The sequence below is a fragment of the Dermacentor silvarum genome, chromosome 4 (genome assembly GCF_013339745.2).
Source record: "Dermacentor silvarum isolate Dsil-2018 chromosome 4, BIME_Dsil_1.4, whole genome shotgun sequence".
In the NCBI taxonomy this organism is placed as follows: domain Eukaryota; kingdom Metazoa; phylum Arthropoda; class Arachnida; order Ixodida; family Ixodidae; genus Dermacentor; species Dermacentor silvarum.
In genome coordinates, this window is record NC_051157.2 from 178,286,561 (window position 1) to 178,310,128 (window position 23,568).

The window sequence follows — 23,568 nt, forward strand, 5'->3', positions numbered from 1 at the left end:
CAACCCTGCGCAGAAGCCAGTGTGCCCGGAAACCGCCAGACCGATATGCCTCCCGTGATTTCCGTCCCTGAAACCAATTAATAAAGACTATGATTTGGGGGGGGGGGGAGGAATATGATAACGTCAAGCGCTGACGCGCCACTGCGGTATCACGTGCACTGATATCAGCAGCGGATAAGCAACCGCTGCTTATAAAAGTGCGTCAAACGAATAAACCCATACACCTTGTTCTGCACCTGCACTGCTGTTTCTTTGAGTACGGCTGCTCGTATACTCGGCTGCCGCACGCTCCTACATCTACTACTACATCGTGGACTGTCTGAACGAGCTGAGTTATTGTAGACAACCCTTTACGAAAACCATGTTGCACTGATGATAATAAATTGTTAGTTTCTCAATAATTTCAGAGATGGTTACTGATTATATGTTCAAGACGTTTGGCGCTGGTGCTCGTAAGAGAGATGGGCCGGTAGTTGCCTACGTCTGATGTACTCCTAATTTTGTGGACAAGAGTTACTTTAGCTTGTTTCCAGGCTATAGGAACTATTCCCTGGGTAAGCGATGATTGGAAGATTGTGGTGAGATATTTAGCGACTGTGATAGGAGTAGACTATGTTTGAATTGCGTGGCCGAATCTGCGTGACTGTTCTGGTGCGCGATGGACGAGGAAGAAGAAGAGCCGGTGGCTGGCGCTGAAGGGACAGCCATGTGGCCTATCCCCCACAGTGGGTTTTGCCATTGATTGAGGCATCATCATCATCATGTCACCAGCCTGAGCTGCCTGGTCTGTGTCGAGCGGGCGAGTGACACAGCAGGTAACTCTCCGGGCAGGCAAGTCCCCGACCGCGTTTATTGAACGCTTATATGGGTGAGGATGCAGTGCTGCCATCTCGTGGTACTGCCGTACACTACATCCTCCCTTCTGATAAAATAAGAACCACAAAACAGAGGAACTCTTGGTCCGGCACAAAACGTTCATAGGTCGAGCTATTTCGGCCTGCGTATCTTTCTGCCGAACCTAGAGACGCGTGCCGTTGAAGGAGAACCGCAGGGAGCATCTGCAGAGGAGGTGCTTTCCCGAGGCGATGCGGTTCCCTGGTCTTGGGCTGCTTGATCAGCTCCAGGCGTTGTTGTGGACATGGCGGTCTGCTCCGCCGCGGGAGTTCCAGGCGTACTGGTAGTGTCTTCCGCAGGACGTCCCGTTGTTGGAACCAGGTGCATCCGGTTGCGCTGGAGTACACCTGTGGGAGTCTCCACCACGTAGGAGCGAGGGCGTTGTGCTGGCCCCATGACGATCGCGGGGGAGTTGACGTCCCGTACCCAGACCTGCTCGCCTGCCTGAAGAGGCCGCAGTTCATGAGCCGCGTGTCTTCTGTTGAAGTCGGATGCTTGGCGCCTGCGGTTATCTTGATCACGCCGAGTGAATGGGACCGACGGCGGCCAGGTAGGCTCCAGCTGATGCGATGCCTTCGGTACCCGGGTCTGTAGGCGTCTGCCCATGAGCAGCTGAGCAGGGCTCACTCCGTTTACCCCAGGGGTGTCGCGGTATGCCAGGAGCGCAAGGTAAGGATCATCCGCCTTCCGCAGCAGGTCCTTAACCGTCCTCACAATCCGTTCCACCTCCCCGTTGGACTGTGGAAAATGGGGGCTGCTAGTGACGTGGCGGAAACCATAGGAATCGGCGAAGGCGGAGAACTCTCTTGCAGCAAACTGAGGACCATTATCGCTGCGCACCAGTCCTGGGATGCCGTGGCGCGCGCAGACGCTCTTGATGACGTTGATCACCGCAGGTGCTGACGTCGAGCGCAGGCTGATGACCTCCGGGAAGCGTGACCGGTAATCCACCAGAAGGACGTGGTCCTGGCCGTTCAAATGAAACAGATCGACGCCCACCTCTTCCCAGGGCCGAGTTGGAGTGGCTGACGGCAGCATAGATTCCGAGCGCTGCACCCTGGTTTCGGCGCACGTGGGGCAGTTTGACACCAGTGTCTCAAGTCCTCGGAAGAGGCTGGGATCGAGACGCAAGTCGCCCGAGGGCTGTGGAGTCCCCGAGACTTGGTCGACAAACGTGCAGACGCCCAAGGCCTGGATTGCCGGGAAGCCCAGCAGCGGGACCGTCTTGGTTGACAGGACGTAGAGTAGCTGCTTGGTGAACTTGCCGTGCCATGACAAGGTAGCAACGTAAGTGCCTAAGACCGGTAGAACGTTGCTGCCAGGGCCTTTCAATTCGCTTTTGGGGTCTTGAAGCTTCGAGGGGACGCCAGGGAACGTACTGGGTACGATAGAAACTTCCGCGCCAGAGTCCACCTTGAAGGAAAGTGGACACCCATCGACGAGTACTTCGACGAACATCGCATTCGGACGCTCTCCCGCAACTGCATGTAGCTCGATGGAGCTGGCAGAAGGCTTCGGCGTGCGTTTCCTGTTGCCGCGTTTCTTCTTAAGGCACACTTCTCGAAGTGCCCACTTTTGCGGCAAAAATTGTAGGACGCTCCGCGAGCCGGACAGTTGGCGCGAGGATGCGATGTGCGTCCGCAGAATGGGCACAGCTGCTGCGTTGTCCTATCAGGAGACGCTGACGCTGGCTTTTCCTTGCGAACGCGAGCGACGTTGGTGCGAACGCGAGCGGCGTCGATGGCGAGCGTCGATGAATCAGCCGAGTCACGAGCCTTGCGTTCGCTTCGTGCTGGCGAACGTGCGTGAGCGCTTCATGCAACGTCAATCTCGGGTTCCGACAAAGGTGGTCCGAGAGCTTGCGGTCAAGCAAGCCCAAGAGGAAACGGTCTCGGACAATACGCTCTTCGATGTCGGGCGAGGAATAGTTGCAACGCTTGACGATCGTCCTAAGCGCAGTGTAGAATGCGTCGGCCGACTCACCCGGCTTCTGCGTACGGCGGTGAAAGCGAGCAGACTCGTACAGCTCATTCGGCGGGTGGACGAAGTGGTCATTGAATGCCTTCTTTACGGCAACGACGGCCTTCAGGTCCGCGTCTCCAAGCGTGGTGGACGCGAGGACCACCCTGGCTTGTGGAGTAGAGCATAGCAGTATGCCCATGCAGTAGAGCATAGAGCGCATTTGGACCTCCGTCGGAGCGGCGTAAAGTCCAGTGGCGAACGAGTAGTCCTCGTACTGCAGCAGTCTTGTGGGCCAGAAGCTGGGGTTGTCAAAGTCAAACGCCGGTGGTGGACGCAGCTGGGCCATGCCATGTAGAGAAGCAGCGGCCGACGAAGCAGCGAGCATTCCGGTAGAGCCTGTACCGGTAGCCATGGCGAAGGCCCCGCCACTCGACGGAGAGTGGCGGGGCCAGAGCGTGTGTGTCGAAGCCGCAAGCACGGGATCAGCCGAGACGCGATGGTCCCGATCCCACTTCTGACACCATGTCGAGCGGGCGAGTGACACAGCAGGTAACTCTCCGGGCGGGCAAGTCCCCGACCGCGTTTATTGAACGCTTATATGGCCGAGGATTCAGTGCTGCCATCTCGTGGTACTGCCGTAGACTACAGTCTGGGCTTTCGTCCCGAACGAGCCGAGCAGTCCACCTACCCCAGGCCGGTGGTCCTGGGCCGGTATTCCTGGGTGAGCTGGGAGAGCGGTCCGGGCTGTCGCTGTCTGGGCTGAGCCTGTGCCCGGTCTGAGCCTGTGCTTGGTCACAGTCTTCGTGCCTCATGAGCCCAGCTGCCCATCTACCCTAGGCCGGTGTCCCTGGGTGAGCTTGAAAAACAGGTCTGGCTGTTCCTGTGCCTGATCGGGCCTGCTCCACTACTGTGTGGGCATATGACGCCGGCGTGTTCCGGTGCAGCAGTGGCGGGCTGACGTCCCGATCCAGCGGTCACGCGAGTGGATCGTCGTGTGCCGGGCCTCCTCCCCGGCCTCCATCCCCTGCGCCACCCGCTGCTAGAGTCATCACTGCGACTCCTGGGGATGTGAGTGTGCGATACCGCCACGCTATTAGACTTCATCCGAAAGTGACGCTGTATAAGCGACAGACTAGAAGTGAATTGTGTGTGTTATCGTGTACGTCATCCTAGTCTCGTCCCCGTGTCATTAAAGCCTCTCTGTGTTCATTGTGCCATATTTGTATGTTTGAGGCCTGGGCCCACAGGATAATCATCCCAGCGACCCCTGAGCATATCTATATAGGAACTCATTCGGGATGCTGTCGGGGCCACGGGATTTCTTAATGTTTATGCGCAGAAGCAGGTTCAGCACTCCTTCCTCGTTGACCAGGTGGCCAGACGTTGAAGGTCGATCGGAAGTGTCAGTAAAGGATGGAAGTGTAGCATCATCTTTGGTGAAAACGGAGGAAATATATAAACAAAAATATAAACACTCAAGCCGTCTCGCACGGTGCTGCCGGGTTATCACCGTGATCTACACGTCCGGACGGAAACATTCTGATTACAAGTGCCTCTCCAGCGCGTCTATTGACCCGCTGCCGCAAGGCGAACATGACGATGACTCTTTCCTTGGAAAAATGTGTCAACGACTTCACCGAACAGCAGCGAGCCAACCCGTAGCTACGAAGCCTTGCTGAGTAATTGGAAGGCAACACCGACACTGTCGCTATGGTATTTAGGAGCGAAATATCTTCGTTTTTGTTGATATACGACGTCCTTGTAAAGAAAATCTTTCCGGTAGTTCGTGCCAACTACTTTCTGGTTTTGCCTTCAGCACTGCGACCAGATGTTTTACGCGCCCTTTATGAGGACCCAATGGCAGGACACTTAGGATTTTCCCGTATGGTCGAGGATTCAGGAGAAGTATTACTGGCCGTGCCTGAACGCTGACGTCATCCATTACGTCAAGTCCTGCCGAGACTGCCAGTGACGCAAGACATCACCGACAAAGTCAGCGGGATTGCTACAGTAGATCTATCCCACTAACCAACCGTACCAGAGGTCGGGATTAACTTTTTGCGGGCCCTTTCCAACGTCAACATTGGGTAATAAGTGGACATTCATGGCTGCTGGCAACCTCACCCACTATGTCGAAACGAAAGCCTTCCTCAATGGTACTGCGCCCGAAGGGGTGAAATGCTTCGTCGAGATCCTTCCACGACATCATCATCATCATCATCATCAGCCTATATTTATGTCCACTGCAGCACGAAGGCCTCTCCCTGCGATCTCCAATTACCCCTGTCTTGCGCTTGCGTATTCCAACTGGCGCATGCGAATTTCCTAACTTCATCATCCCACCTTGTTTTCTGCCGTCCTCGACTGCGCTTCCCTTCTCTTGGTATCCATTATGTAGCCCTAATGGTCCACCGGTTATCCATCCTACGCATTACATGGCCTGCCCAGCTCCATTTCTTCCGCTTAATGTCAACTAGAATATCGTCTATCCCCGTTTGTTCTCTAATCCATACCGCTCTCTTCCTGTCTCTTAACGTTACTCCTAAGATTTTTCGTTCCATCGCTCTTTGTGCGGTCCTTAACTTGTTCTCGAGCTTCTTTGTTAAGCTCCAAGTTTCTGCCCCATATGTTTGCACCGGTAGAATGCAATGATTGTACACTTTTCTTTTCAACGACAGTGGTAAGCACCCGGTCAAGATTTGGCAATGCCTGCAGTATGCACTCCAACCCAATTTTATTCTTCTGTAAATTTCTTTCTCATGATCAGGGTCCCCTGTGATTAATTGACCTAGATAAACGTATTCCTTTACAGACTCTAGATGCTGAATGGCGATCCTGAATTCTTGTTCCCTTGCCAGGCTATTGAACATTATCTTTGTCTTCTGCATATTCATCTTCAACCCACCGGTTTCGTTCATTACCAGACGGAACAATAAATTTTCGATTTACACAAGGAGGTTTAAAACGTCCTTGGATTTGCATGCGCACTTGTGGCTATGTCGTGTGAAGGGATATGTCATGTGAAATTGCAGTGACGGCGCTTAGCACTGTCATTGACTCGGGGATGCGCAATCTGTCTTTTTTGTCGTAATTTACCTTTAGGCTAAGGTTTCTTTACCGCAGCCTTTAACTACAGCTTGAGTGTTGTAACTGGCGTCGTCGCAGTGGCGAGCATCACACGCAAAATACGCGTCTACGTTGTAACCGATGAAACTATGCAGCATGACAGCAGCAGTTCGAGCAACAGGTCCAAAGGTAAAAGTTCTTATGCAGCAAATTTGTGCGTAACAAATTACATGTAATTAATAATTTGCTAGCAACAATTTTTTGTTATATTCTAATTTAAAGATTACTTTGTTTACTAGCTACGTAACGGCCATTGTCATTCAATAATATTTTCAGTAACCAATTACATGTAACCCGTTACCTAATTGACGAGACAAGCTGTAACAAGCGACGCAGCTTTCAGAAGCTGAATTTGGCGAAACATGTAGTAGAATACCCGAGATCGTGTCATGCAGCAGCCTCGGATGTTCAGCCAGGTAAACCCGGCGCCCAGGACTCGTTTCCTCATCTTAACGCTCTATCAGATGTTGGCCGACGAACTGAACTAGTATGTCTGCATAGGGATTTGGGCTCCTTAGGGCGTTATTGCCAGGAAAGCGCATACGGGCGAGTTTCTCAGCTTTTCAGTGACCCAACCGGGGCCATCTTCTCCGAGTCCCAGTAACAGTCAAGCGCTGCGCTTCATAGAGGAGTTTTATGCTGAGTGCCACAGTCTTGTGCCAATCTGTAAACGTTACAATGCGTCAAACATCCCATCGCGCACATCCAGCGAACTGGCTAACCTGCAAGTCTTCCGCTCCCTTCTCCCTCCTCGAGCAAGTTTTCGGTGCCGCTGCTCAAGTATTCTGAACAAAAATGAGGGACGATGAGCGAGGAAATTATTAGTGCAATTGTTAGCGCCGATAAGCTGCTTGAAGGGCTGCAGAGGATGCACTGAAAGTTCCATGCCAGCTCGTTCGGTTTACTGTATCTATGTAATGTTAATAAACGTTCGTGGGAAAGTAGTGTAGAAGTACTCGATTACTACTGAGTAATATCTCAATTACATTCGTGGACCAGTAATTGATAACTCTAATCAATTACATTTTTGGTCGAAGTAAAAGCAATGGTAATCAGTTAGTTTTTCTATAACGTGTTATCTGTCTGTTATGCAGTGCCTATATCTACCTGCAGGTGTTTCAATATCGTGCGTTTTCTTTCGCGTGCGCCATAAAGGAAATCGCCGAGGTCACTAGCCCTACATGCAGTTAATCTAGGGAATGCACCGCAGGTAGAAGTGGGTATAGTGTCTCCACGCCCTCATTCGCCGTCACTGCAGGGAGTGGGGGAAAGGGGCTCAAACACAAGCGCCCTGCCATGACTGGCACTGCACGTCTCGTTCGCGTATGACCCTGTTGATTTGAGCTGACAACAAAACCGCAGCCCTCGATCCTCTACCGGTGCAGCGATTAGTTCCAAAATAAGAAACAGCCAGAAGAACAAAGAAAGATTCTCACTATGCTTAAACGTGGGCACAGATTATTTCGATATATTTACTGTCAAACACCGAGACAGCGTCTCAGGGCTCCTTGTTTCGTAATCTAAGCAAAACTGACTTCATAGGTGAAGAGAGCACTTCGTGTAGGCGCGCATAGTCGTAGAGTTCTCGAAGGAAAGTTGTTCGCCGCCGAGGTCACTCTTTGTACGGCGGGACTCCGAAGACGGCGCACACCTCGACGCTGCCCATGTAGTCCTCTGGGTAACAGCGGAAGGCGCGGTAGAAGGCGAGCACGTTTCGCACGGCAATGTTGCAGACGCCTTTGGCGTCCAGCTGGGAGGTTGACGACGAGCGCGCGCCTCTCAACAGCTGAGAGCACCAGAGCCAGCAGTGGCGCTCGAAAAAGGCGCGTCGCTGCCCGTCGCCACCGGAGAACCCACCAGAGTTTTCGACCGCGTCGTGCGCCAACTGCAGTGCCCCGGCATGGCGGAACAGCGCTGCTGGCCTGGCCTCGCTCGTTATGCTCGTGTTGCTCAGAGACTCCAGCTGGCGCCGAAGGCAAGCCATGGTGGCCGCAAACCGCCGCGACGTATCTGTACCAGAGGGCGCCTTCCGCAATGCCCGGAAGAGGACGTCTGCGTACGGCTCGGCTAACAGGAATCCCAGTGTCGGGAAGTTTACGAAGCCCTCGGTGCCCGGGTAAAACAGTGGCTGCGACAAAATCGCAGGCGACACGCACAGGTGACGACGTGTGTACGCGTCCTCGGCTGCGCCGAGCAAGTCGTCCTCGAGACAGCGCGAGTGGCCTTCCAGCAGCGGCGAGCTGTCCGGCGCCATTGCAATGGGCAGCAGCCGGTTCACGTAGTAGCCGGAACGGCTCGGCGTCGGGAGGTCCCTGTACAGCTTCTCGAGCAGCCTGGCCTCTTCCGAAGAAGTAGGATCCAGAAACAGCCTCTCCTGAATATCCTCGAGCTCCTGCAGAAACACAACTCCGATGGCCACCGATTCCAATACGTTCACGCAGGTGCTCACTGCCAGCGCGCTTGATAACGACAGCAGCCCTTACAACGCCGTCAATTGGCAAGGTTCTTGTGAGCAGCTCGACCAAGGCCTTTATTCGCAGAAGTGTTCTTACGCTAGAACTGTTTGTAACCGCAGGTGCCATCGGGTCGTTATAGAGATTAGCGAAGTCTGCCTACAAACTTTGTAAATTCAGTCCTAGGTTTGTTTGTGAAACTGCTTCGACACTATATATATGAACGTAGAAGGGACCGGATCATGTTGTCTAGCACAAAAGTTGGAAGTCGATTCAACCTCTACTGGAAGTCCTTGAAAGACAAAGACTTCCTGAGCGCGTTAGGGGTGAAATAGGGGCGTAGTCACTGAGCACCACACTATAGGGCAGTAGGAGGAGCGTCAGACTATTATTAAACTTTTTTACTATACTGTTATATTGTCTGTTGACGTTGCTGCGCACCAGCCAAGCCAGCTGTGCGCGCGCACGCTTTTTGCACCCTCTCGTTCGTATACCCCGTTCCACCCTCCGGCTCCTGCGCCGAGTTATCGGCGGCGTTCCCTCTCCTAAACCCTTTCACCACTGCAATATATATATATATATATATATATATATATATATATATATATATATATATAGCAGTGGTGCCTTCAATAAATGTTGTTCCACCACCAGCTAGCGTCTCGTTGTGCTGCTGCCTGTCGCGGCCGGTTACTACACTATCTTAAAAGTTGGCAAACATTTTGACACCGCACTACTTTTGGGATCGGCTCGCAATATTAGACAGCACCATTTCTGACATCGGCCCTTATTTTGACGCACAATGACGTGTTAATGATTTTAAATAATTTGCGGCACTTTACCTGTGAAAACTACTATCTGGTTAAAAGTCGCACCGTTGTGGGGGAAAAGCGTCCGTGGCGTGATATTAGAGTATCGGGCTTCTGTGCTAGAGGTTCTTGTTTATCTATTCATTTAAAAATAATCACAGTTTCGTGATATGGGCAATGCAATGAATTCCATAGCAACATGTTAGAATCTTACACGACGTAAAATTCGTAGCTTTAGTGGCATATGAATTGCCGTAAACATAGAAAGCCGACAGATCCCACGCCCTGTGCGAATAGATGTTATGCGAAGCAGTTTGCAGGGAGCCTACCAAGTTAACGAAACGGCCATGAGAGCACCAACAAGTAGGCGGCTCTTTCATGACCGGCATGACACGCATGTTATGTAAATCAATCTGTTTTCGCTGAGTCATTGTCATTTTTCCTGAGTCATACTCATGACTATGACTTCTACCACCATCCGTTAGTGTTTCCTTCACTTAGAACACACGTCCGAACCCATTTCAGTGGTTTTTGAGTGTTATTCTTTTTCGCTGGGTCATTGTCATGACCTACATGACACGCATGTCATGACATTTATGTCATTAACTATCACTTATGTTGAACATACACTCGTGTCATACTATCGTAATTTTAGTACCTACCAAGTTAACGAAACGACCATTACAGCACCAAGACTTGGGTGGCTAGATAGATAGATAGATAGATAGATAGATAGATAGATAGATAGATAGATAGATAGATAGATAGATAGATAGATAGATAGATAGATAGATAGATAGATAGATAGATAGATAGATAGATAGATAGATAGATAGATAGATAGATAGATAGATAGATACTGTCAAAGTAGCAAATGTTCGCTAAGAAATGCTTCGCATTGGATAAGCTGACTAAGCAAACACGCTTGGTGTGGCGTGTGCTGACGCACATGAACAGTGACAACTCGATGACGGCGATCGAGAACCATCGGTTAGAACAACAGGGTCTTGTCAGCGCTGTCGCTTTGCTTCGGCCTCGCGTTCCCGTACAGTTGCATGTCCACGGTGGGCACCATGTGTGCGTCCGCTTCGCGCTTTTGAACTGCAGGGCTTAGTCGACGTTGTCGCTTAGTGTCGGCTTCCTGTTCCCGCAGTGCTCCCGACGTTGAACTGTGGACTCTGCCGCACACGCAGCAGTACGTTGCTTCTCCATCAGGACTACGGAGTGGTCTTGGCGCCCATGTGGGCCCGCCTTGCTTCAGGGCGTTAGCGTTTTGCTGGAACTCCTCGGCCAGCGTTATGACCACGCGCGGGCGTAAGTTTGCACTATGTGAAGGACGGGCTACTTCGCTGCAGAAACCCCACACCGGCAGGCTACTACGTACTGGAAAACGATGGCACAAGCCGCCAGGGTTCGCATGGGCTGTGTTACAATTTGTTCCAGCAAGCAATGCTGTTTTACCTGAGGTTTTAGAATACTGCTTCTTCCATACACCAGTCGGTGCGATTGTAACACGAACACGGTTATGTAACTTATGGCGGCCATCTGGCGTTCAAATTCAGACTCAAGGGAAATCGTAAAGTTAACGTGAGTAATGTTCTTTAAAAAACTAAGAAAACTAATAAAATCATAATTGCTATGCGTAAATGTCGACGACGACGAAAATCGCGTGGAGTGTACAACTAATTCATATTGCAATAAAACGCGCCTAGTCAATCAACGCACCAGCTTCCGCAGGTAAATGGTGAAGAATGCTCTATTCCTCCTGCTGCGACAGGCGCCCGTGGCCTAATGGTTAGAGCATGTACTGTGTTAGGCGAATCCTACCGGCGGACACTTTTATTTGCGCCTATTTTATATATATATATATATATATATATATATATATATATATATATACAGGGTGTTTCAGCGAACTTTCAAAAATTCTCAACGGTTGCCTGCGGCAGATAGCACAATTCTAGTTCATGAGGTGGTCTACTCGAAGAGGCGGACACTACTTGCACAAGAAATTGAAAAGCATAATTGAATTATTAACAGAAATTCACTAATTAAGTCTTTAACTAATTACCTGATGGCCCATATTGCAATTTACAAATTGTAGCCCTGGAGTTCACAAGGCGGATCCACTTAGAATTAATTCGCAGGATGACACCAGTTTCGAGATATTAATTCCAGAACTTTGCGGAGAAATGCATTGGCGTTCCAGTTAATTTTTTGCTTCAATGCAAAAAGCGACGTTTTGTGAAGAACCTAACTGGAACGCCAATGCATTTCTCCGCAAAGTTCGGGAATTAATATCTCGAAACGGGTGTCATCCCGAGAATTCGTGCCAAGTGGACCCGCTTTGCGAACTCCACGGCTACAATTTGTAAATTGCAATATGGGCCATCGGGTAATTAGCTAAAAACTTAATTAGTGAATTTTTGTTAATTAGACGATTATTCATTTCAATTTTTTGTGCAAGTAATGTCCGCCTCTTCGAGTAGACCAGCTCATTAACTAGAATTGGGCTACCTGCCACAGGCAACCTTAAATAAATTTTGAAAGTGTTCGCTGAAACACCCTGTATATATATATATATATATATATATATATATATATATTGAAATGAAGCAGAGGCCGCCCCTGTGTATGTGCCGACTGAAGAGGAAGACGAAGTATCGTGCCGTGATCGCGAGTCAGCCCCGTGCTACAAAACGCCCTTGCAGTGCCTACCTTTACGTAGCGTTCTTGCAACGTTATCGACGACCATAAACCTCGTCGCATTTGGTGGAGGTTGCTGAGATCCTTCGGCTAGTCCTGGAGCTCCGCACTCAAACCCTGCCAACACCAATACTGTCGCCCGACACAATGCCTGATCCAGCCACTTTGTTGCCTGCACCACCGGCTGCCACTGTCGTCTGCGACGGCGTCCCTCTTCATCGCGACCCACCCATTTTCAGTGGGACCGCTGTACCCGACGTGGAAGACTGGCTCTCATCGTACGAACGTGTAAGTGCCCATAACAAATGGGACGACCAGTCTAAGCTGTCCCACGTGTCTTTCTACCTCGCCGACGTAGCCGAACTGTGGTTCTTCAACCACGAATCAGACTTTTCAAGCTGGTCAGCATTTAGGACACTTTTTGCCGAAGTCTTCGATCGCCCCGCTGTGCGTAAGCTACGCAGCTGAACAGCGTCTGCGCCAGCGCGCACAGCAGCCTGGAGCGACATTCACCAGCTACATCGAGGATGTTATCGATTTGTGCAAGCGGGTAAATCCCACCATGTCAGAGGATGACAGGATCAAGCATATCCTCAAGGGCATAGAGGATGGCGCATTCCAGATGCTGCTGGCAAAAAGCCCACCGAGCGTATCTGTCCTTACAAACCTATGTCAGAACTTTGAAGAGCTGCGCCGCCAACGTTCCATCGCCCGCCAGAACATTCAGCATGCCGATTCAGTCTCCAGCATTGCAATTTCTGCGTACCTTCTGCCCAACTCGACCCTATCGCAACATATAAAAGCTTTTATTCGTGAAGAGGTGGCCAGGCAGCTATCGCTGCTGCCTCATAGCGACGCACCTTCGGCAGCTTTGAGTCCAACGCTACAGCAAGTCATCCGGAATCAGATATTGGAAGCGCTTCCTGCAGCTCCTACAACCTCCCCACCCAATCCTATGAGTGTGCCGCTGCCCTATACCGAATTTCCCAATCACCCTACGTCGCTACCGCTCAGTTACGTAGCCGTGGTTGCACGGCCTCCTCCGCCGTCAGCTTCCTTTTCATCGCCCATGCATCCGGCTTCATTTCCTGTTGCCCGACAATCCCCGCAGTTTTTTCGTCCAACCGCGACGTGGCGCACTCAAGACAACCGGCCTATCTGCTTCGCCTGCGGCATTGCTGGCCATGTGGCGCGCTTCTGTCGCCACCGCGCCCCAACAACGCCTACCACCTTTGAAACGCCCATCTACGCACCACAATACGCCGCCGCGTCTCCGTTTTCACCGAGACGTCTTGAAACCGATCGCCGATCAGAAACTCGTCGTTCCCCTTCCCCTCGTCGGCGTTCGATTTCACCCCTGCGTCGTCGAGCTCCCACTGAAGCGGGAAACTGACTGCTGCAGTTCCTGAGGCAAGAACTCAAGACCTCCATCTTCGCCGCAAAATGTTATTACCGTTTTTGTAGAGGGAGTACCCGCAGTTGCGCTAGTCGATACCGGAGCCGCCGTTTCCGTCATTCACGAGAACCTTCGTTGCAAACTCCGAAAAGTGACTACAGCTCCCTCTGGCCTGGTGCTCGCCACTGCCAGCGCGCAGCGAATTCACCCTTCAGCTGTGTGCACGGCCCGTGTCGTCATCAACGAAGTTCTATACATAATTGAGTGTTTCGTGCTACCAACGTGCTCTCACGACCTCATCCTTGGTTGGGATTTTCTGTCACGTCATCATGCTGTCATTGACTGTTCGCGTGCCGAATTGTCGCTTTTACCACTATGTGAATCACTGCTGACCGTCTCTCCTCGCGTTGCCGATAAACTCATTGTTGATGCCGACACAACCATACCCCCTGAGTCGTCGATGGCTGTTGTCCTGTCGTCTGCTGCCGACTCTGACGCCACTGTAGTGTTCACGCCGTCCGATGTGATTGCTCAGCGCAAGGGCATAGTTCTTCCGTTTGCCGTGCTCACTATAACATCTGAGTCAACTGTTATGCTGGTCACCAACTACTACCAGTACCCGATCAACCTACTGCGTGGAGAGACCCTATACTTGCAGGCGGTCGACTACGTTGACGATCTCGATGTTCCTACCGACTCCCACCGTTGTTACGTTGACGCCATCGCTTCTGTCTCAGACTCATCGTCTTCACTGTGTTTTGACAACGCCATCGACCCTGCCCTTTCCCCATCTCATCACCGCCAACTTCTCGCTCTCCTTCACAACTTTCTTTCTTCTTTCGACTGCCATCAGACGTCACTGGGCCGTTCCACCGGTGTTTCTCACACCATCGACACCAGTTCCCACTCCCCCTTGTGACAGCGCCCGTATCGTGTATTAGCCAAAGAACGACGAGTCATCACGGCGCAAGTGGACGACATGCTCAAACGTGAAGTCATCCGTCCTTCTCAAAGTCCTTGGTCTTCACCTGTCGTATAGGTAAGGAAAACAGATGGCTCCATTCGTTTTTGTGTCGACTACAGACGCCTAAACAAGGTAACAAGAAAAGACGTTTATCCACTGCCTCAAATCGATGACGCTCTCGACTGCTTGCAAGGCGCAGAATATTTCACTTCCTTGGATCTGCTCCTCGGGTACTGGCAAGTTCCAATGGCCGAACCTGACCGTCCGAAAACCGCATTCGTTACGCCCATGGCCTCTACGAGTTTAACGTCATGCCCTTCAGGCTGTGCAACGCGCCTGCTACTTTTGAGCGTATGATCGATACCATCCTTCGCGGCCACAAATGGAATACATGTCTAGTTTACCTCGACGACATCGTTGTCTTCTCAACCGATTTTCCGACACACCTCGCTCGCCTGCATGACATTCTGACCTGTCTCGCCTCTGCCGGCCTACAGCTCAACCTCAAAAAGTGCCGTTTTGCTGCAAGCAAGTTAACCATCTTGGGTCACGTAGTCTCCAAGGGCGGCGTCCTCCCGAACCCAGACAAGCTCCCCGTCGTTGCAAAATTCCTGACGCCCACGTCTATCACAACCCTCAGAAGTTTTATTGGTTTATGTTCCTATTTTCGTCGCTTCGTACGCAACTTCACATCCATCATGGCGCCCTTGACAAGTTTACTTTCCGCCAGTAACGGCATAGCAGCGTGGTCACCTGAATATGATGCGGCATTTCAGCAGATGCGCCACTTGTTGACCTCACCACCGATTATTCGCCACTACGACCCTGCTGCTCCTACGGAAGTTCACACTGGCGCCAGTGGAGTTGGCCTTGGTGCGGTCTTAGAGCAACGGAAAGGTGGCTATGATGAATATGTCGTCGCTTATGCGAGCCGTACTCTAAAGAAAGCAGAATTAAATTACTCAGTGACAAAGGAGTGCCGAGCGATCATCTGGGCACTAAGCAAGTTTCGCCCATACCTTACGGCCGTTCTTTCGCCGTAGTTACTGACCACCATGCCCTTTCTTGGCTTTCTTCCTTGAAAGACCCGTCGGGACGCTTAGGACGTCGGGCGCTTCACTTGCAAAGAGTGCGACATCCGTCATGTACCACTCCGGTCGCAAGCACTCCGACGCTGATGCGCTCTCCCGCTCCCCACTGACGTCTGACTTGGCGTCTTTGCCCGACTCCACGTCCACCCTGTCACCGTTGACCATCACCGACATGCTCACATGCGCAAGGACCCAACACTTTCAATGTTACTTGACTACCTTGCCGCTCCGTCTGATGTCCCTTCGACACGAGCGCTGCGTCGCCAAGCAACCCACTTTTCCGTGCGCGACAACATTCTATGTCGCCGCAACTATATGCCCGACGGTCGGAAATGGCTCCTTGCTATACCTCGTCATATGCGCTCCGACATCTGCGCGTCTTTTCACGCTGATCCCCTAAGCGCTCATGCCGGCGTCCTCAAAACTTACACAAGGTTGCGTCAGCGCTATTATTGGCGAGGCATGTACAACTTTGTGCAAAAGTACATTCAGGCTTGTACTACTTGCCAACAGGGCAAGACACCTACACACCGTTTCACAGGACCGTTGCAGCCGCTACCATGCCCGGCTCGTCCGTTCGACCTCTACGGCCCGCTTCCATGCAGCGGGAGTGGAAATCGGTGGATTATTGTCGGCGTAGATCATCTTACTCGCGTAGCGACTGCAGCTCTGCCGGCAGCGACCACCCGTGAAGTTGGGTTTCTCATCATTCGCAATTTTGTGCTTCGCCACGGTGCTCTCCGAGAACTACTGAGTGATAGGGGCCGTGTCTTCTTGTCGGAGGGTGTCGAAGCCCTCCTCACTGAGTGCAGGATCATCCACCAAAAATCGACTGCATACCATCCCCAAACCAACGGCCTCACCGAGCGGTTCAATCGCACACTTGGCGACATGTTGCGGATGTATATTTCATCCGACCACTCCAACTGGAACGCCGTACTCCTCTTTGTCACGTTCGCATACAACACCACGACGCAAGCGACTACCCGCTTTCCCCCCTTTTTCCTTGTGTATGGCCGTGAGCCTTCATGCGCTTTGGACACCATACTGCCGTACTAACATGACGCCGCAGAATACACCCCGCTTTCCGAAGTCGCCAAGTATTCTGAAGATTGTCGTCAGCTGGCATGTTCCCTCACTAGCGAGACTCAAGAACGTCAAAAGACACGACATGATCATACCCATCAACCACCACCCAGCTTTGATCCCGGTTCGCTTCTTTGGCTTTGGATACCAGCCCACATTCCTGGCCTCTCTTCCAAACTCCTGGCGCGCTATCATGGTCCGTACCGTATCACAGATGCCACTTGACCGGTCAACTACATCGTTGAGCCGCTCACAGTGTCACCAGACCTGCGTCGTCGTGGGCGAGAGACAGTACATGTCAACCGCCTGAAACCGTATTACGACCCACTCATCTTCTCTGCGCCCTGAGTCACCTGCAGGATGGCTATGCTTCGCTCCAGGGGCATTGTAATGAAGCAGAGGCCGCCCCTGTGTATGTGCCGACTGAAGAGGAAGACGAAGTATCGTACCGTGATCGCGAGTGAGCCCCGTGCTACAAAAAGCCTTTGCAGTGCCTACCTTTACGTAGCGTTCTTGCAACGTTATCAACGACAATAAACCTCGTCGCAATATATATATATATATATATATATATATATATATATATTGTTACGCGAACGAAGGATACTGGAGACTATTTACAAAATATATTTACACAGGATAGCTGCAGCGCTGGCCAGTTCAGCCGACAGCTCGAGAGCAAAGCGCAATTCGTCTTCTTCGTCTGGGCGCCTGCGCGCATCGTCCATAAGAAACACGCAATATGCATGTATCATTATCCCCGGCGGCAGAAGCACCGTCCCGGTGCATCTAAATGTCAGTGGGTACAGGAGGGTAATATGGTTTTAGGCGTGCGACATGCACAACGTCAGTGGAAGTCGGGGCAGATGGGGCACTGGTACTGACTGGGGCGATTTCATACGTAACTGGAGTCACGGCACGCAGCACTCGATATGGGCCTGTGTACCGAGACAGGAGTTTTTCAGACAGGCCAACGTGACGAGTCGGTGACCACAGGAGTACCAGAGATCCAGGCGAAAAGTGAACGTCTCTGTGATGTCGATCGTACAAACGCCGCTGGTTCGCTTGGGAGGTCAGGAGGCGAGCGCGGGCAATTTCGCGAGCTTGGGCAGCCCTGGTGATGGCGTCAAGTGCATATTCGCTGGTCTCTGCTGCGGCGGTTGGAAGGGATGTGTCCAGTGGCAATGTGGGTTCTCGGCCAAACAACAGAAAGAACGGGGAATAGCCGGCAGTGTCGTGGCGCGAAGAGTTATATGCAAATGTGACATACGGTAGGACGAGGTCCCAATCAGTATGGTCAGACGAGACATACTTTGCAAGCATGTCTGTCAGGGTTCGATTGAGACGCTCCGTGAGACCATTGGTCTGTGGATGGTAAGACGTAGTCAGCTTGTGCCTGGTTGAGCAGGACTGCAGTATGTCGGCGATGACTTTTGAAAGGAATGTCCGACCACGGTCAGTGAGCAGTTGGTGTGGAGCTCCATGCTGCAGAATCACGTCGCGTAAAAGAAAATCGGCGACATCTGTGGCACAGCTTGTTGGAAGCGCTCTGGTGATGGCGTAGCGCGTGGCGTAATCTGTCGCCACAGCGACCCACTTGTTGCCAGACGTTGATAGAGGGAAAGGGCCAAGTAAGTCCAAGCCAACGCGAAAGAACGGCTCCAAAGGAATGTCGAGCGGTTGAAGGCACCCGGCAGGGAGCGTCGATGGTGTTTTCCGCCGCTGGCATTTATCACACGCCGCAACGTATTTCCGTACGGAGCGGGCGAGGCCTGGCCAAAAGAAGCGTCGGCGAATCCGGTCGTATGTGCGGGAGACGCCGAGGTGACCTGCCGTTGGAAAGTCATGAAGTTCTTGGAGAACAGCTGACCGGAGGTGCCGAGGAATGACGAGGAGTAGGGCAGGACCGTCGGGGCGGACGTTGTGGCGGTATAATACACCATCCCGGAGAACAAACAAATGAAGGGACGAATCAGAAGGCGAAGATTCCAAACGATCAATGATGGCGCGCAAGGTGGCATCACGGCGTTGCTCGTCGGCGACTTGTGGCAGCCGAGAAACCGAGAAAACGCAAGCGTCGGCATCGGTGTCAGGGTCGGCGGGTGGTTCGTCCACTGGATAGCGTGATAAGCAGTCTGCGTCTTGATGTAGGCGGCCCGACTTGTAGACTACCGCATAGGAAAATTCTTGTAGCCGCAGAGCCCAGCGACCAAGCCGGCCGGTAGGATCCTTGAGTGAGGAAAGCCAGCAGAACGCGTGGTGGTCCGTGATTACAGAGAAATGCGTGCCATACAAGTACGGGCGGAATTTAGAAACCGCCCAGACGAGGGCCAGGCATTCACGCTCTGTAATCGAATAGTTGCGCTCCGCTGCTGTGAGGAGGCGGCTAGCGTAGGCGATAACACGATCGCGTCCCTGTTGGCGTTGGGCTAAGACGGCTCCGATACCGTGACCACTGGCATCGGTACGGACCTCTGTAGGGCAGGACGGGTCAAAGTGGGCCAGAATAGGCGGCGTGGTGAGAATGTTGGTCAGGTGGGAAAACGCGGCAGTTTGAGCGGGACCCCAGGTAAACGGCACGTCCTTCTTCAGAAGATCCGTAAGTGGTCGGGCAATCGCTGCGAAGTCTTTAATGAACCGTCGGAAGTAGGAGCAGAGTCCTACAAAACTTCGGACGTCTTTGACAGACTGAGGTACAGGAAAAGACGTGACAGCACGAATTTTCTCCGGGTCTGGTTGAATACCGGAAGCGTCGACGAGGTGGCCCAGCACTGTAATCTGCCGACGACCAAAGTGACACTTCGAGGAATTTAGTTGGAGCCCAGCCTCGCGAAAGACTTGAAGAACAGCTGATAAGCGCTCGAGGTGTGTCTCAAACGTAGGTGAAAATACGAGAACGTCGTCTAGGTAGCAAAGGCATGTTGTCCATTTGAACCCTTGAAGCAAAGAGTCCATCATACGCTCGAATGTGGCTGGGGCGTTGCACAGACCGAATGGCATAACTTTGAATTGATAAAGACCATCAGGGGTGACAAATGCGGTCTTCTCTCGGTCCCTTTCATCCACAGAAATTTGCCAATAACCAGACCGAAGGTCTATTGATGAGAAGTAGTTGGCACCGTGGAGACAATCGAGGGCATCGTCAATGCGAGGCAAGGGATAGACGTCTTTTTTAGTAATTCGGTTTAGATGACGATAATCTACGCAGAAGCGCCACGTGCCATCTTTCTTTTTAACAAGCACAACGGGCGACGCCCAAGGGCTCGACGAGGGTTCAACAATGCCTTTGGCAAGCATCTTGTGCACTTCATCTTGAATAACCTTACGCTCTGAAAGAGAAACTCGATATGGCCGGCGATGAATAGGACTGGCATCACCAGTATTTATGTGGTGCTTAACATTTGAAGTCTGGCCCAACTGTCGATTGTTGAGGTCGAAGATGTCTTGGTACGAAACCAAAAGGCGACACAGAGCTGCTGCTTGCTCAGGCAATAGGTCCGCAGCAATCATGGGACTAAAGGTTTCGTCATGGCAAATAGCATCCTGTGGACATGGTGAAGACTCGGAGCAGCCGTCTACGGAAAACGCCGTGACGTGGTCCTCTCCTATAGCGCGCAGCGTTGCAACCGATATGCCTTGGGGTAGAACTTGCTTTGTTAGTCCAAAATTGACGACGGGAAGGCATGTCCGGTTATCGACGACGGTTACGACGGAGTGGGGCACAGTGATATCGCGCAGCAAAAGGACATCAGGAACAGGAGTAGCGACGTAATCACCATCGGGCAGAGGGAAAGATGATAGCAATTCGACGAAAGTCAAGGTTTTAGGCGGCAGGCGGACGAAGGCGGTCGGACTAAAGTCGTTCGGCAGTTCAGCACGAATATGCGCGAGTAGAGGAAGTTCGAGGCAAAGGGTACCGGTAGAACAGTCGATCAAAGCTGAATGCGCCGTAAGGAAGTCTAGTCCGAAGATTAGGTCATGGGGACAATTGGTCAGCACTGTAAAAAGAACTGGAATGTGGCGGTCGGCGATACTGATCCGGGAAGTACACATTCCAGTGACGGCAACAGTGCTGCCATCGGCGACGCGTACAGCTCGTGTAGTAGCAGGCGTGAGAACCTTTTTCAATCGACGACGGAGGTTATTACTCATTATGGACACCTGGGCTCCAGTATCTACTAACGCCGTCAAAGGGACACCGTCGACGTGGACATCAAGTAAGTTCTGGTTCGTTGGGAGCGTCAATGGGGGATTTTGACACGACGAAGATAATGCAGCGCTACCCCCAGGAGCTGCATGGTCTAGTTTTCCGTCCGGGAAGACCCATAATTGGTCGGCGACGAATAGCGGCGTGGCTGGGGCGACGGGGACCGACGGCGCAGAGGTGACGGTGAGCGAGCGGGACGACTGTCATCGATGGATACGTCAGAGGTAGAAGGCATACGGCGAGGCGAGTAGCGGCGAGGGTCGGCATATGGGCGCGGAGACGGGGAGAAGTAGCTCGAATACGGCGATATCCAGGAGGTGCGGCAGTGGCGAGCGACGTGGCCAATGCGGTGACAACGGAAGCAAATGGGCTTGTCATCCGGAGTTCTCCACTCTGTAGGGTTGCGGTATCTGGGAGGGGAATACAGATTGGTGCTAGGCGCAGCTGTCGGCACCAGTCGGGCGTCAGGTCGCGAGACGGAGCAGGCAGCAGGAAAACCGAGGTTGGCAAATTCTTGCCGCACAACTTCCTGAATGAGGGAGATCGCCGGGGCTGGTTGGTCAATGGTGGGGTCAACTGGGCGTGGATGGAACGGGGCAGGACTTACAGCCTCGAGCTCGCGGCGAACAATACGTGTGACGGTCTCATTGGACGGGGGTGAAGCGGTAATGGCGACGCAGGAGGACGTCGCAGCCGTGTTAGGGAGCCGGGAGAACTGCGGAATGACGCGGCGGCTTTTGGCGAGCTCAAAGCGGCGGCATTCCTTGATAATGACGTCGATGGTGGACACATTGTTGAATATCAACAAGTTGAACGCATCGTCCGCGATCCCTTTGAGAACGTGGCCTACCTTGTCAACTTCGACCATGTTCGCGTCGACTTTTCGGCAAAGAGCGAGCACGTCCTGTATGTACGAGACATACGATTCAGTAGAAGACTGCACTCGAGTAGCAAGCTCTTTCTTTGCAGCCAGCTGCCGACCGGTCGGATTTCCAAAAAGGTCGCGGAGCTGCTCCTTGAAAGCATCCCAGCTAGAGATCTCCTCCTCGTGTGTCCGGAACCAGACACGAGGTGTTCCGTCCAAGTAGAAGAGGACGTTCGCGAGCATAATGGTAGGGTCCCAGTGGTTGTTGCGGCTAACAAGCTCATACATGCCGAGCCAGTCATCAACGTCGACATTATCTTGGCCGGAGAATATGCCAGGATCGCGGGGAGTGGCAACCGTGACGTACGTTGTGGTTGGAGTCGGAGTAGTAGGAGCAGATGAGGTCTCGTCAGCGGGAGCCATGGTGGAAAGCTGGACGGTGCGGCCGCTGCGGAGCTCCGTGGCGAGGACGGGGAACGGCACGCTCCACCAAAATGTTACGCGAACGAAGGATTGAGTACTGGAGACTATTTACAAAATATATTTACACAGGATAGCTGCAGCGCTGGCCAGTTCAGCCGACAGCTCGAGAGCAAAGCGCAATTCGTCTTCTTCGTCTGGGCGCCCGCGCGCATCGTCCATAAGAAACACGCAATATGCATGTATCAATATATATATATATATATATATATATATATATATATAGTAACATCACGCGAACGGTGGTGCCATCATCATCTGGACATGTTTATGTCCACTGCAGGACGAAGGCCTCTCCCTGCGATCTCCAATTACCCCTGTCTTGCGCTGATTCCAACTTTCGCCTGCAAATTTCCTAACTTCATCGCCCCACCTAGTTTTCGGCCGTCCTCGACTGCGCTTCCCTTATTTTGGCACCCATTCTCTAGCTCTAACGGTCCACCGGTTATCTACCCTACGCCTTACATGGCCTGCCCAGCTCCATCTTTCAGTTTATGTCAGCTAGAATATCGGCTATCCCGGTTTGCTCTGTGATCCACACCGCTCTCTTCCTGTCTCTTAACGTTAGGCCTAAGATTTTTTCTTCCGTCGCTCTCTGTGCAGTCCTTAACTTGTTCTCGAGCTTCCTTGTTAGCCTCTAAGCTTCTGCCCCATATGTTCGCACCGGTAGAATGCAATGATTGTACACATTTCAACGGCAGTGGTAAGCTCCCAGTCAGGATTTGGCACTGCCTGCCGTATGCACTCCAACCCGATTTTATTCTGTAAATTTCCTTATCATGATCAGGGTCCCCTGTGAGTAATTGACCTAGATAAACGTACACCTTTACAGACTCTAGAGACTGACTGGCCCGTGGTATCAGGGGCACGGTGCTGGCAGGGGCACATTTTATTGCGATAGTTATGATACGGACACACTCAGCGGATTTCTGCCGTCGCCGTGAGGTTCCGTATAAAGTCCAAGGGCGATGAAATCGTAGTCGCGCACCGTATGCTAAATGCTGTATGTCCAAGTGAAAGCGCGCGAGGGACACGCGCTTTCACGGAGAACGAACACACTGCGTATTTGACGCACGTATCATGATAGTTTGCATGCTTCTTTCCACAGTCGCATGAACACGACCAAGCAGCATGCGTGGTTTCGTTGAGGATGGCAAAAACAAACCTTTACTTTTTTTGTCTTCATAATAACGTAGGCTTAGGAGGAGGAATACCCCTGCAATCCGCCTTTTGCATTGCGCTGTGGCGCCACCTTAGCGGGCTCCGCGAGAAACAATATGTACGGCGTCAGGGACCCGCGGGACGCAGAGGCACGCTATAAGAAGCGAGCTGAAATGGGTTTGCGCATTTGTCAGTCGTTGTAATTTTCGTTTTGTGTGAGTGGCCGCTTGTTGGACAGGATGCCTAGGCCGGCAATGACTCTGGTGGGACTTAAGTCGTCGAAATATGATGGCGGGATTTCGGGCAGCTACGCCGACAAAACCAGTCACCGTGCGATTTGCCTCTGAACGAATACATCGCACCGTAAC

At 52.1% G+C, this 23,568-nt stretch overlaps 1 protein-coding gene across 1 annotated transcript in view; it reads right to left on the reverse strand.

The window, feature by feature from the left end:
* Positions 1-7,594: 7,594 nt before the first annotated feature.
* LOC125945064 (uncharacterized) overlaps positions 7,595-23,568 on the reverse strand; it is a 37,551-nt gene continuing 21,577 nt past the window's right edge. Inside the window, exon 4 of the mRNA XM_049666629.1 lies at positions 7,595-8,374. Within this exon, the coding sequence (XP_049522586.1) occupies positions 7,595-8,374 (780 nt within the window). The remainder of the gene's footprint in view (positions 8,375-23,568) is intronic.